At 47.4% G+C, this 13547-nt stretch overlaps 2 protein-coding genes across 2 annotated transcripts; one reads left to right on the top strand and one right to left on the bottom strand.

Moving 5' to 3' along the window:
• Positions 1-270: 270 nt before the first annotated feature.
• Positions 271-5898, bottom strand: C13H5orf52 (chromosome 13 C5orf52 homolog). The gene is made up of 3 exons (XM_060029306.1): positions 5417-5898; positions 3228-3341; positions 271-448 (listed from the first exon to the last, which is right to left on the bottom strand). Exons 1-3 carry the CDS (start codon positions 5896-5898, stop codon positions 271-273), a joined length of 774 nt encoding a protein of 257 aa, XP_059885289.1.
• An 18-nt stretch (positions 5899-5916) lies between these two features.
• On the top strand, positions 5917-12933 carry DUSP18 (dual specificity phosphatase 18). The gene is made up of 2 exons (XM_060028349.1): positions 5917-6210; positions 8080-12933. The coding sequence occupies exon 2, from the start codon at positions 8150-8152 to the stop codon at positions 8714-8716; it is 567 nt and encodes a 188-aa protein (XP_059884332.1). The 5' UTR covers positions 5917-6210; positions 8080-8149; the 3' UTR covers positions 8717-12933.
• Positions 12934-13547: the final 614 nt, after the last annotated feature.

Genomic DNA, 13547 nt, shown 5'->3' with positions numbered 1-13547 from the left:
GTGGGTACCAAAGGTCATACCTTAACCTTGGAAGCTGGTTCGATTCAGCTGTTTCCACTTGGGCAGCTACAGGACTATCAGAATCACCTTCACCAGAAAAGAGGGGATGGGACAGGGCAAGAAATATTAGAATTGCTGAGGGGTTTTGTGCTCCACTGTCCACTAGTCTCATTTATTGTTGTTCTACAGTGGTGTAGACTGGCTCCCTTCCAGCTCTTCTCCCGTCAGCCTAGTGTCGTCATGGCCCCAGGGCAGATCACTCTGCCTTGACTAGGGTGGTTGGTCTTTCTTGTTAGACTCCTTGTACACTCGGATGCTATCCAGGTACTGCCGGACGTTCATGGATTCCCGTCGCCAGTGCCCCAGCTTTCTGAGCTGGTCTGTCATGAATTTTTTTTTCAGGTGGTCATACAAGTGGCCTATCTTGTTCTTGGTCTTCTCTGAGGCTCTTGTCTTACAAAAAACAGAGGTGAGTTTAGGATGAAGAAGCTACTTCACAGTAAGAGAGGCATCTGTGCTCCTGATATGAGGGTGGAAAAGGAGCCAGCTGGACCCAATATTTCATCAATAACTTGGCTCACAGGGAGCCTCTGTTTCCCTATTTTAAAGTGAGGGCATTGAGCTAGGTAACTCCTATGGTACCTTCTGACAGTCTGCAGCCTCAGAGCCTGATTTTGACCTAACATCTCTATTTGAAGAGTGGTGAGAAAGAGAGGGGAGGGGAGGAGGAGAAAGGGTGCATCTTGTAAACCCCCTTCCTTAACTCCTATCACCCAGTCCCTATTACTCACTTGGTGCCCCCCACATATTGTTGGTGACACCCCCTATGTCACACTGAACTCTAATTATTTATTCTATTCTACCATTTCTATCCTGTCCCCAAGAAGACTGCTAGCTTTGGGAAGGCATATCCTTTGTCTTATTCATTTACTTATTCCAATGAGTTAGCTGTGGAGAGGATACTATGAAAAATCAGCTGCAGGTCTTCACAGCAACTACAACATTAGTCAGGAAGGTGGGACACATGCCCAGATATTTCTAAGCAAGGCACAGAATGATAGCACTTTTACTATGGATCAGGGTCTCTTGACCTTGGTACTACTGACATGGGGCCAGGTAATTCTTTGTGGCAGGGGGCTGGCCTGTGCATTGTAAGATATTTAGCAGCATTAGCATCCCTGGCCTCCACCTACTAAATGCCAGTAGCACCATCCCACTCTCACTTGTGCTACCAAAAAGGCCTCCAGACAGCGCCAGAGTCCCTGAGGAGCAAAGCCGTCCTGGTTGAGAACTGTGGCCATAGATAAAGGGATACCGGCCATCATCCACTGTTCTCAGAGCGTTGCTCAGAGGATTCCCAAGACACTAGATCTTAGCTGCCCTCCTGGAGGCCCTGAGAAGCCAGTGGCTAGCCAAAGCTGGGAGCGCTTTGCGGGGGAGAGAGAAAGACTGCCATGCTGCCACTCAAGCCTCTCAAATCTACTGAGTTCCTACAAGCTGGGCCTGCAGCAAGTCACTGGGTCTACAGAGAAGACAGTCCCTGTCCTTAGGGAGAACATCCTGCACCATGGTCAGTCAGACCTGGGTTTGCAAGTCCACGGTACCCCTCAGTGAAGTTACTCCATCTCTGAGCCTCGGTTTGCTGAACTATTAAATGGGGTAATAATACATAATGGACATTGTGTACCCAAAACATGTAAGGGTTCAATACGGCTTCAAAAGGAGACCTTCTGGATGGCTGGAGGATGGCACATATAAAGCCAACTCAAGAGAGTTTCCAGTTATATCTCACAGATCCTCACCCCACTTACCAGAGGTGCAATATCTCCAAACCCACTGGTTATAGGGGTTGGCCCCCAACCCATCCTGGGCCAGTCAGAGTAGCCTACACTACCTGACCACAGTTGACTGGGGCATGGATGGGCCCGTGACCCAACTTGAGCCAACTGGAGTCCTTCTCCAGGATTTGTCTAACTTGACCAACAATGGAAGCACTCCATTTCCTTTCTGGGCTACAGGCCAGGGTTTCCTGTGGCCATGCTCCCCAGGGACAGCCAGCCTGATAACGATGCCAACATGCAGAAAGAAGCAGAAGGGGAGTTGATAGGGAGAGTGGAAGACACATCCAATGGCATTGGAGCCCCTGACATCACTCATTCCAAACATTGGTGACCCTGCCCTATCTACCCTTGATTATGTAAACTCATCATTCTCTATTTTGCTCGAACGAGTTCAAGTTCAGTTTGTGTCACCTGCAACTGAGAGGATCCCAATAGATCCTGTTTTACAAATGAGAAAAGAGTCCTGGAGGAAAAGTGACTCCCCAAGTTCACACAAAGCTGGCCTGCCCATGTCCAAGTCCACCCTATTTCCACTACACCACGCCACTGGAAATTTAGCAGAGGGAGAAACACCCAGGCCTCCAGTCTTCTTTTGGTCTCTGTGACCCTTAAGAGGATCTGACACTATCTCTTACATCTTTCCCACTGTTTTCAATGTCAGAATCCCATGCACCATCCAGATTTGGTCCTGGAACATGGAGGGAGGTTCAACAGAGTCAAGAAGGGGAAGGTGGTTCAACTCTGGGCTGCCTGCTCCGCTGGAAGAAACGAGTACATTCTCAGAGTCCATCATGTTCACTAGCCTCTTCCTAGTGCCCAAAACAGTGCCTGTCCCAAGCAGGCCCCAAAGATGTATTTAATGAACTAATCAGGGTCTGTGGGATGATGCTGCTGCGGTTCCCCTCTTCTTCCGAGGGCTTCTGGGTAAGCAGGTCAAACCCTTCTTGTCCATAAACAAAAAGTAGAAGAGCCTCAGTTCTCATGTGGAAAGTGGGGGATAATCCCTGAAGGAAAAAAATGACCAAATGCTGTCAATGCCACTTCAAGCTCTAAGAGCCAAGACTTCTTTTTATGGGAGATAGTAGGAATCCATTCAGGGAGTCCCTAAACAGAAAGCTAATGTACTTTGAGGAAAAAAAATGCCACCAGAGCCAAGAGACATGGAGTCCTCCTTGGTTCCCTCAGCTCAGGAACAGCTGTGACACCTTGGGCAAATCAGTAACCCTGAGTCTCAACTGCCTCCTCTGTAAAACGGGCTTGTATTAGAGTACTTTGATGGCTTCCTATCACCTCTAAGATCTGTGATCTCCCCACAAGGTTTTGGGGAGAGTGAAATGAACATGGATCAAGCCACTAACACCCTCTAATGCAAAAGCTTGTGACAACTTTACCTCCATCTCATAGATTCGTTGTGCACTGAGGTTGTCACGAGTAATCACCCGAGATAAGTGGCTCTTGGGCAAAAATTTTTTCACTGCTGCTTCACTGGAATTCATTAAGCTGGAGAGGGAGGACAAGGTGGTACAGGCTTGATGGCTAGGCCAGGGCTAGGACAGGACCTGATCTGATGGGATCCTGGGGTAGTGGCTGAGGCTTCCCCAAGTTTCTTGGGAGAGGCACCACCCTGTCATAGTTGTCAGAGGAGCAAGGGAGTAGGCCTAGGTTTCTTCTTGTAGGAAATGTGCACTAAATGGGTGTTTCTTGGATGCTGAGAGGGAAAACCATCCTGAGAAGGATGCAGAAAGGTCAAAGTAATCCACAAGAGAAGTGTCAACAGGGATTCAGAACTGTTCACAGGAGCAGTCATCTTAAGAAAACACAGTTTGAAATGGGAGGCGAGGATCTTAGATGAAAGAAGCAAAGTCAGAGGGATGAATCTGAGGGGGGTTGAGGTGGGGGGGCACTGCTCAAGCCTAGGTATAAGGGGGATCTGGGTGGCGGAGGTCAGAGGAAACAGGAAAAAAGAGAATAAAGTGTTTGGACAGAGGTTAGGTTGGTTGATGGGGGAATTCTAAGGGAAAAAGGTTTGGGAAAAGTCTGGAAAAGTGAAGGAAGTTTGGGGTGGACAAGGACTTGAGGAGACTCTGGAGGGTGAGAGGTATGGGATGGGGTGTGATGGAATGGAGCCAGGTGCTCCAGGCCAAACTAGAGATAACAATTTGGTCAAAATGAGGAATTGGTCAAAAATGGATAATACCAGGCCTTGAGTTTTCACTTTTTGATAATTTGGTGACACTGTGAAGTGGTTTTGCAACTACATATCTTTTCCCACTTAAAAATAATTATTCATAATATTTTCTTTCTAAAATTTGGAAACTACCTATATATACAATAGGGAAGCAAATGAATAAATTGTGGTTAGGTCATACAATAAAATATTATGCAGTTGTGAATAAAACAGACATCCAAGTGTATTGGATGGGGGAAAAAAGATTACAAAATAGTAAACTGTTTTGTGACATATACCCCCCCAAGCCCCCGCAAAAAAAATGTGTAAGCATGTTGCAGTACATATATATGAATAGATCTGGAACAATATACACCAACATGGTAATAGTGATTGTCTCTAGCCATTCATTTTGCTTGCCTGATTTTTCTATGATAAGTGTATATTATTTTGATAGAACAATTTTTAAGGATAAAACATTTCGAAGGATTAAAATTTTTCCTAATTCATTTTCAGCCAGTTTGGAACTGTGGTTTTATGAATGTTTTTACATTTACAAACTAGTAGAAACAAACACCCCTTATCTCCCATTTACGTTTTTTCTGAAAGCAAAGACATGAGGTGTTGGAAAAGGTTAGTTTAGAGATCAAGATGCTCACAAAAGTCTCCCAAATTCCGTTAGAAAAACGAACAAAAAAGACCTAAAATACTTAAAGACATATGAAACAGTCTTCACCCACTCAGTGGTGCACCAAATTTACCATTAATTCCTGGGAAGGGGGGAAAAGGCAGTTTTATGGAAATATTCCCTTTCAAGTAATAAATAATGATCATTTTGAACCAAATTGCTTTCCAAAACAAGGTCTCTGTGGGAGCCTGGAGGATGCTGTGAGGGGGCTGTGAAATGGAGGAGGGGAGGAGAAACTGGGGTCTGTGGGGATTGGGGCCCGGCTGAGGGAACTGGGGGCTTTCCCTGGGCCACTGCGGAAAGTAGAGGCTGAGGAGGGGAGTGTCAGGCCTGAGGGGACCTGCGCCTCATCAGGCTCTAAGGAAGTTCAAGGCTCGGCCCAGAGGGCGCTAGGGACCCTCGGGATACACGACGTCAAACCTGGGACACTAGAAAGCCGGGTCCGCGGCGATTCGGAGGATATGTGGGTTGGAGGTGGGAATTCCAGACTCCCTTGGAGTCTGGACTGAGGGCGTTCGGGCTCCACGGCGGGCGAGGCGCTGGGCTGGGAAATTCAGATTCTCCTGGGGTCTAAGAAAGGGCTGGGCTCTGAGAGGCCCGAGGCTCTGAAGAGCCAGGGCCAAGGTCCCCGCGGCCGGCTTAGGGAGCAGGGGTCTGAGGGAGTTCGGCTCCCCCCGGGGGCCCGGGCTCTGACGAACGCTCTGGGCCCCCGGGCCGCACCTGAAGAGCACCGGCGACTGAGCGGTCCGCGGCCGCAGAAAGCAGATCTGTGGGGGCGGCTGCCGAGCCTTCCGGCTCTGCCGGAAGAAGGCCGAGGCCGGGCTGGTGCCAGAACTGGTGGTCGCCTGGGGTGCTACCGCACAAGCAATGGGCGAGCCTAGGTTCCATGTGACGGAGGGCCTGGGCTGCTGGCTAACTGCAGGATTCTCTCCTTCCACCTTAGAGAGCGACTCGGGAACGGGAGCCCGGTCGATAACCAAGATCTGTGAGGGGCGTAGACGCGGAGCGAGCCTCTGCGCAGACGCGAGGCGCTGAACGCCGCGCGTTGCCCGGGAGACGCGAGAGGAAGGCGGGACCGGGGTGGGGGGGTGGGGGCGGGCCTTGTGAGCAAAGCCCCGAAGGCTGCGGACGCGGCAGGATTGTCCCTCGGCGGCTGCCGTGGTGCGGCCCGGAGCGTTGCCATGGAAACTGGCTGGGGACATGCTGCCGGTTGCAGCGCGCAGAGCAGACCCTACTTCTTGACTGGGACTGCCGTAGTCCCCGCGTGATCGCAGGGCGGGTAACCGGGTGAATCTGGGCGGGGCAGCTCCGGGACGGGGAGACGAGGCCTGGGTTTCTGCGGAGACCCAGCACGGCCCATTCCTCCCCGCGACGAGGGACCACTGCTATGGAAACTGGAGCACCGGGCCGGCGGGGATTGTGGCTCCTGGGTCGTGACCGGTCTTCTCTCACCTGGGCACCCTCGCCCAAGGTTGTTTCCTGAACTAACCTGCCCTCCCGCCCTCGAGAGAGAGGTAAGACACCGAGGTCTTGACACTGAGCGGGCGAAGAAGCCCATTCCAACGCCAACTCCCCAGGAAACCTACCTGACTCACCCCTGGAAGCGGCCCCTTTCTCCCGTCAACCCTTGGACTTTGTTCCACGTTTATAACCCAGTATTAACGAAAACTCCGCGGTTTTTACCCACTTTTCCCACACATAATGAGCCCAGAAAGACCGGCTTTTGAACCTTGCTTTGTGACCCTAGACAAGTCCTTTTCCCCACTCCGCCTCACCTTCCCCGTGTGTAAAATGGAGATATTAACTCCAGACACCGGCTCGTTATGCTGTTTCGGAGATCGAACCAAAGGCTTTGTACGCTATAAAATGGTGAAACTGAGATGCTGCCGAGTCGCTCTTTCTCCCTCTCCCTCTCCCTCACGCTAAACGTTCTTCAGATCTTTGTGACATCTCTTCAGGCGATCTTCGCAACTCCGTAGCCCCAGCCTGAAATAAATACCATTATTCTTCATTCCCATAATGCCCTGCATTTTAACTTCCCTAACAACAGCAACAGTAGTTATCATTTGTAGATAAATGTGCCAGGCCCTGTTGTTAAACACTTTACCCAGGCTACCTCATTTAATCCTCAGAAAATTCTTATAAGGTAGGTACTGTTATCCCTATTTTCCAACTCTGTTGCACCCATAATTGCCTATTTAATGTCTGTCTCTCCCACTAGACTTTGAGCTCTGAGGGGGGGGGGCATGGCTGACTTGTACATTTCAGTATCCCCAGCACCTACTACAGTGCCTGATAAATATTTCTTGACTAGCATGAAAATGACTTTCCTCTCATTACTACCCTCACCTTGCAGAGCAGTATCTCCTCTGCACAGTTTTTGTCCCTGTGATGAACAACAGTCTCCCCTATTCCTGTTGCCCACTAGGTACTAGTTTTGGGGGCCCTCAGTCCACTTCTCTCTGGGTTTTCAGATGATGAGGATCTGGAACATTCCTTAGCATTTAGGCTTCCAACTGGGTGAAGTTGGGGGTGGGTCTTTTCCCCTACCCTCACAAGACTTCTAGAACAAACCAACCCCATCTGCCCTACCTGGGTTGAGCCTATTGCATTGGACTCTGGGGTACTGGCAGGTAGGATATGTCGATGCAGCCTTTGGCCTTCCTCTCCAGCAGCCTAAGAACCACCCTCACCTCCACCCAGCTCCTCCCCAAAGTTCTAGAGAAACATGGCCAGAGACCTCATCTTTTCCAGAAAACCTCTCAGGAGGCAGAGTTGTGGTTGTTGGAGTCATTTCTTCACTCAGCAAATATTTTTAAGTACCTACTTGTGGGGACACACAACTGGGCACTGGTGATATAGTAGGCGTGAAGATAGATACAGTGATATCTCAAGAGAACTCACAGACAGATCATGGCAAAAGCACTTCTTCAGGAAATGTTAGGAAGCAGGGCACATAGGGCCTGCCTGGAGCTGGGACTTGATCAAATATGGGGGAGGGGTGTCGTTCTGGAAGGTTTCCCTGAGGAAGTGACCCTTGGCTACGATCCCAATGCTCAACAGTCCTCTGCTGAATGGAACAGATTAGGACCTGACAGGCTTGTAAGGAAAGGGGGTTCTAGGATGAGAGCAGGAAAGGCCCTGGGCCAGAGAGGACCACCTTCCATATGGAACTGTAAGTGGCTCAGCCCAGCCAAGGCCCTTCAGAACGCGGGAAAGGTTAACAGGAGGCTGAAGAGATGGGCAGGAGCTGGGCCACAAATGGCCTTGACAGCCAAGCTTAGGGGCTCCATCTCATCGTGACAGTGGGCAGCCACTGAATTATGTTAAGTGGGGGGGGACAGAACTTTGGCTCCTCATTTGTCCCTTCTCCCTCCTTGCAGTTTTCTACGGACACAGACCAGCAGGAAGATGCAGCATCTATGTCTCACTGGCCGCTGACCCACCAGCCCGATGACAGCATCTCCGTGTGCCTTCCCGGTTCAGTTCCGGCAGCCCTCGGTCAGCGGCCTCTCACAGATCACCAGCAGCCTGTATATCAGCAACGGGGTAGCAGCCAACAACAAGCTCTTGCTCTCCAGCAACCACATCACCACAGTCATCAACGTCTCAGTGGAGGTGGTGAACACCTTATATGAGGACATCCACTACGTGCAGGTGCCTGTGGCTGACACACCCATGTCGCGTCTCTGTGACTTCTTCGACCCCATTGCAGACCACATCCACAGCGTGGAGGTGAAGCAGGGCCGCACCCTGTTGCACTGTGCCGCCGGCGTGAGCCGCTCGGCCGCCCTCTGCCTTGCCTATCTCATGAAATACCACGCCATGTCTCTGCTGGATGCCCACACATGGACCAAGTCATGCCGGCCCATCATCCGGCCCAACAATGGCTTTTGGGAGCAGCTCATCCACTATGAGTTCCAGCTGTTTGGCAAGAACACTGTGCACATGGTCAGCTCCCCCATGGGAGTGATCCCCGACATCTATGAGAAGGAGGTCCGTCTGATGATTCCACTGTGAGCCATTCCACCAGCCCCTGCCCCAGGGTCAGAGGTACAGATCTGCCATTGATCCTACACCAAGATCTGTACTTAAAACATTCTACTTTCACTGATACAGAAAAACCAGATGATGCCTTTTTTAAGGGCAAGTAAAAAGGAAGGGTACTGCAGCTCTTAATCTTATAATTCATAACTTTAAAGATTCAGCTTATTAAATGTAAGATGGTGAAGATAAGTTTCCTACCCTGTGAGTGACAGCTCATGGCTGCTGACCAGAGGGAAGAGTGAACCAAATGGACCAGCACCCTGCGCATATGGCAAGTTTGGTATTCTGCAGCCCTCCCCACGACCAACCAACCCAGGGATGGGTCTGCCACAATCCCGCCTCATTCTTTTGAACACGAAGCCGGCCTTAAGCATCATGGCACCTCCCATGCTTCTCACAGTAAGTGCCAACCTACTGGATGAGTAGCCTTCAAGTGGTACTCCAGGAGCCCTGGGGGCCCCAAGCCAACCCTGCTTCCACCTTCAACCCTGGTCTTCTAGATTGGACTTACGCATAAGATAGTTTTCAAAGGAAGCATTCCATTGTATAAAATTTCTTTAAAAACATTTCTTTTTGAGTGCTGTTGTACGTGGCAAGATCCCCTACCAGCCTTTGATGAAAGGTGGTATTAGTCTCCATCTCGGGGCACGTGTGGAGAGCAGGCCTGACATCAGGCTCAGAGGTTTCTCTCACAGGCCTCAGCTCAGAAGGCTGGAGCTGTGGACCGGAACCCAGCCTTGTCACCTCCTGCCTGTGTGATGTGGGGCCTCTTGGAGCCTCAGTTTCCTCGTCCAGGCGATGACAGCCCTTTCCTCACAAGGTTGTCGTGAAGATTCAGTGCTTCCTTAGCACGGTGCCTGGCACATGGTAGGTGCTTGGTGCTTGGTGTAACTGGCAGCTCTCATCACGAATGATACTCTGGCCCTGCTGCCCCGGGTCAGCAAGTCGTCTTCACAACAGCAGCTCCCCGCCTGCGCACAGCCCTTTATTGCTTAGAAAGTGCTCTTCCAAGAAGTCATCCTGTGTGGGAGAAAAATGGTTTCGGTCCTTTCAGACCCTGCCTTTAAGGAGGCCTAGACCTCGAAGCCTTTTCAGACTTCCCATTGGATTAAGCACAATGTTTAATCCATGTGCAATCTGGGACTCCTAGAACAAGGAGCACACTTCCAGCTTCCCCCAAAGGGCCTTGTTTAGATTGCTGATCATTAGAGCCAGTGCCCTGGTCTGGCTGACCGCTGGGGTCCAGTGGGGTATGTGCCAAAGGGATAAATGAGTGGGCCCTACCAGTAGGCCCTGAAATCCAGGATTGTTCAAACCCCCGAGGTGTGTGTGGATCTGGGTCAAGAGCAGCTATTCTAATCTAGAGATTTTCAGACAAACAGTACATGGGCCAGTCAAGAGCACAACTGCTCGTGGGTCAGAGCCCACTGGAGGCCAAATGCTCCTTTTCTCCAAACCTACCCCACCCTCACTTCCACAAAGGGCCTGCCCGGGGGTGTAATTTTAGGGTCAGGGGAGAAGGAAAATCGCTACTCAAGACTGATCTCATTTTACAGATGAATAAACAGAACCACAAACACCAGGGCTGGTATGGCAGAGCCCCCCCCAAAGCAGAAGAAACCCATCAGGAAGAAACCCAGGTGGAAAATTTCTTTGAAAACATTTTTAAAGAGAAATTTATTTGAATATCTTCTTTTTCAGTTTTTAAAAATTTTTAATTAACATACCATAAAATTAACTTTCTCCTGTGTAAAGTTCTCTGTGTTTTAACACATTCGTGTAACTACCTCCACAATCAGGACACAGGGCAGTTCCATCAACCAAAGAATTCCCTTACGCTGCCCCTTGGCAGTCACACCTTTGCCCCACACCAACCTCTGGCAAACACCTATCTCTTCTCCATTCCCTATAGATTTGCCTTTTCCACATTGCCACATACATAGAATCATAGAGGATGTCACATCTAGAGACTGGCTACTTTCTGTCTGTCTTTGAGATTCACACACGTTGCTTTTTATGGCTAAGTGGTATTCCATTGTTGGATGCGCTACAGTTTGTTTTACCTTCACCCGTTGAAGGATATCTGGGTTGTTTCCAGTTTTGGGTGATTTTGAATAAAACTGCTACAAATATTTGTGTATAGGTTTTTATGTGAACATAAGTTTATGAGTGGGATTGCTCAGTCGTATGGTAAAGGTTATGTTTAACTTTTAGAAACTACCAGATTTCCAGAGTGGCAATACCATTTTGCCTTCCACTATGAGAGATCCAATTTCTCGCCAGTATTTGGAACTGCCAATATTTTTTATTTCAGCCATTCTGATAGGTGTGTGGTATTAGCTTATTGCAGTTTTAATTTGCATTTCTCTAATGATGTTAAGCATCTTTTTTTTTTTTTTTTTTTTTTTTTTTGCGGTACGCGGCCCTCTCACTGTTGGGGCCTCTCCCGTTGCGGAGCACAGGCTCCGGACGCGCAGGCTCAGCGGCCATGGCTCACGGGCCCAGCCGCTCCGCGACATGTGGGATCTTCCCGGACCGGGGCACGAACCCGTGTCCCCTGCATCAGCAGGTGGACTCTCAACCACTGCGCCACCAGGGAAGCCCTAAGCATCTTTTTGTGTGTTTAATTGCCTTCCACATTCCCTCTTTGGTGAAGTGTCTATTCAACTTTTTTACCCGTTTTTAAATTGAGTTGTTTTCTCACTATTGAATATTGAGAATTCTTTGTATATTCTGGATACAAGTCCTTTATTAGATATGGATTTGTAAATATTTTTCCCCAGTCTAGCTTGTCTTTTCATTTCTCTTAAAAGTGTATTTTTCAGAGCAAAAGTTTTAAATTTTGATGAAGTGCTACTTACCAGTTTTTCCTTTTATGGATCGTTGTTTTGGTGTCACGTCTGAGAACACTTTGCCTAACCTAATATCACAAAGATTTTCTCTAATGTTTGAGAGTTTAAAATTTTCACTTATTTCCATGATCCTTTTGTATAAGGTGTGAGGTTTAGTTTGAGGTTCATATTTTTTCATGTGGATGTCTAATGGTTTCAACTCCATTTGTTGAAGGCTGTCCTTTGTGCATTGAGCTGCCCTTTGCATACTCTTCATTCTGTTTGATACGTGTCTGTCTCTTTACCGATACCACACTATCTTGATTACTGTAGCTTTTATAGTAAGTCTTACCTTATATCTAATCTTAGAAGGTGTTCAGTCTTTTACCATTAACTATGATGTTAGCTATAGGCCTTTTTGTAGTTGCCCTTTATTAGGTTAAGGAAGAGTTGGAAAGTATTCTCTCTTCTATTTTCTGGAAGAGATATGTGAATTGGTGTTATTTCTTCTTTGAATGTTTGCTGGACTTCAGCAGTGAAACTATTTGGGCCTGGAGATTTCTTTTTCAGAAGGATTTAACGAAGAATTCAATTCCATTCATAGTTAAAGGATTAATCAAATTATCTATTTCATCTTTGGTGAGTTTTGGTAGTTTGTGATTTTCGAGGAATATGTCCATTTCATCTAATTGTCAAATTTATGCATGTGGAATTGTTTATAGTATTCCCTTAATATCCTTATTAACTTCAGGGTCTATAGGACGTCACATTTCCATTCTCCACACTGATTATTTGTCTTCTCTATTTCTTTGTTAGTCTGGCTAGAGGTTTATCAATTTAAAAAATCTTTTTAAAGAATTACCTACCTTGTGTCTTTAATTTTCTCTATTGTTCTTCCCTTTTCTATTTCATTGATTTCTGCTCTTTATTATTTCCATAGTTCTGCTTGCTTTGAGTTTATTTTGCTCTTTTTTCTAATTTCCTAAGGTGGAAACTTAGATTATTGATTTGAGACCTGCATCCCACAAATTTTTATATACTGCATTTTCATTTTTGTCCATTTCAAAACATTTTCTAATTTCCCTTGTAATGTCCTCCTTAATCCATGTATTATTTAGAAATGTGTAGTTTAACTTCTAAGTATTTGGAAATTTTACAACCATCTATCTGTTATTGGTTTCTAGTTTAATTCCATCAAGGTCAGAGAACATATGTTATATGATTTCATTTCTTCTAAATTTGTTAATGTTTACTTAATGACGTAGGATATGGTCTGTCTTGGTGAATGTTTCATATGCACTTGGGGGAAAAAAAGGTTATTTTGGATAGAGTGTTCAATAAATGTCAATTAGGACCAGTTGATTGATGGTGGTTTCAATTCTTTTACACTCTTCCTGGTTTTCTTTTTCCTTGTTCTATTGATTACTAAGAAAGGAATGTTGAAGTATCCAACGAAAATTGTGGATTTGTGTGCATCTTCTTTCAATTCTATTATTTTTTGTTTCATGTATTTTGAAGCTTTGTTTTTAGGTGCATACATACCTAGGATTGTTATGTCTTCATGGTGAATTGACCCTTTTATCAATATGCACTGTCTCTTTATCCTTCTTAATTTTTTGAAGTCTATTTTGTCTGACATTAATATAACCACTCCAGCTTTGTTTTAAGTAGTGTTTGCGTGATACATCTTTTTATATCCATTTTTTTTGTTTGTTTTTTTGGGTTTTTTTGCGGTACGCGGGCCTCTCACCGTTGTGGCCTCTCCCGTTGCGGAGCACAGGCTCCGGACGCGCAGGCTCAGCGGCCATGGCTCACGGGTCCAGCCGCTCCGCGGCATGTGGGATCCTCCCGGACCAGGACACGAACCCGTGTCCCCTGCATCGGCAGGCGGTCTCTCAACCACTGCGCCACCAGGGAAGCCCTATCCATTTGTTTTTAACCTAAAGTGTGTTTCCTGTAGACAGCATGTAGTT

This window comes from Delphinus delphis, chromosome 13 (genome assembly GCF_949987515.2).
Source record: "Delphinus delphis chromosome 13, mDelDel1.2, whole genome shotgun sequence".
NCBI lineage: Eukaryota > Metazoa > Chordata > Mammalia > Artiodactyla > Delphinidae > Delphinus > Delphinus delphis.
The sequence above is the reverse complement of the archived record's forward strand: the minus strand, read 5'-3'. Positions and strand labels throughout refer to the sequence as shown.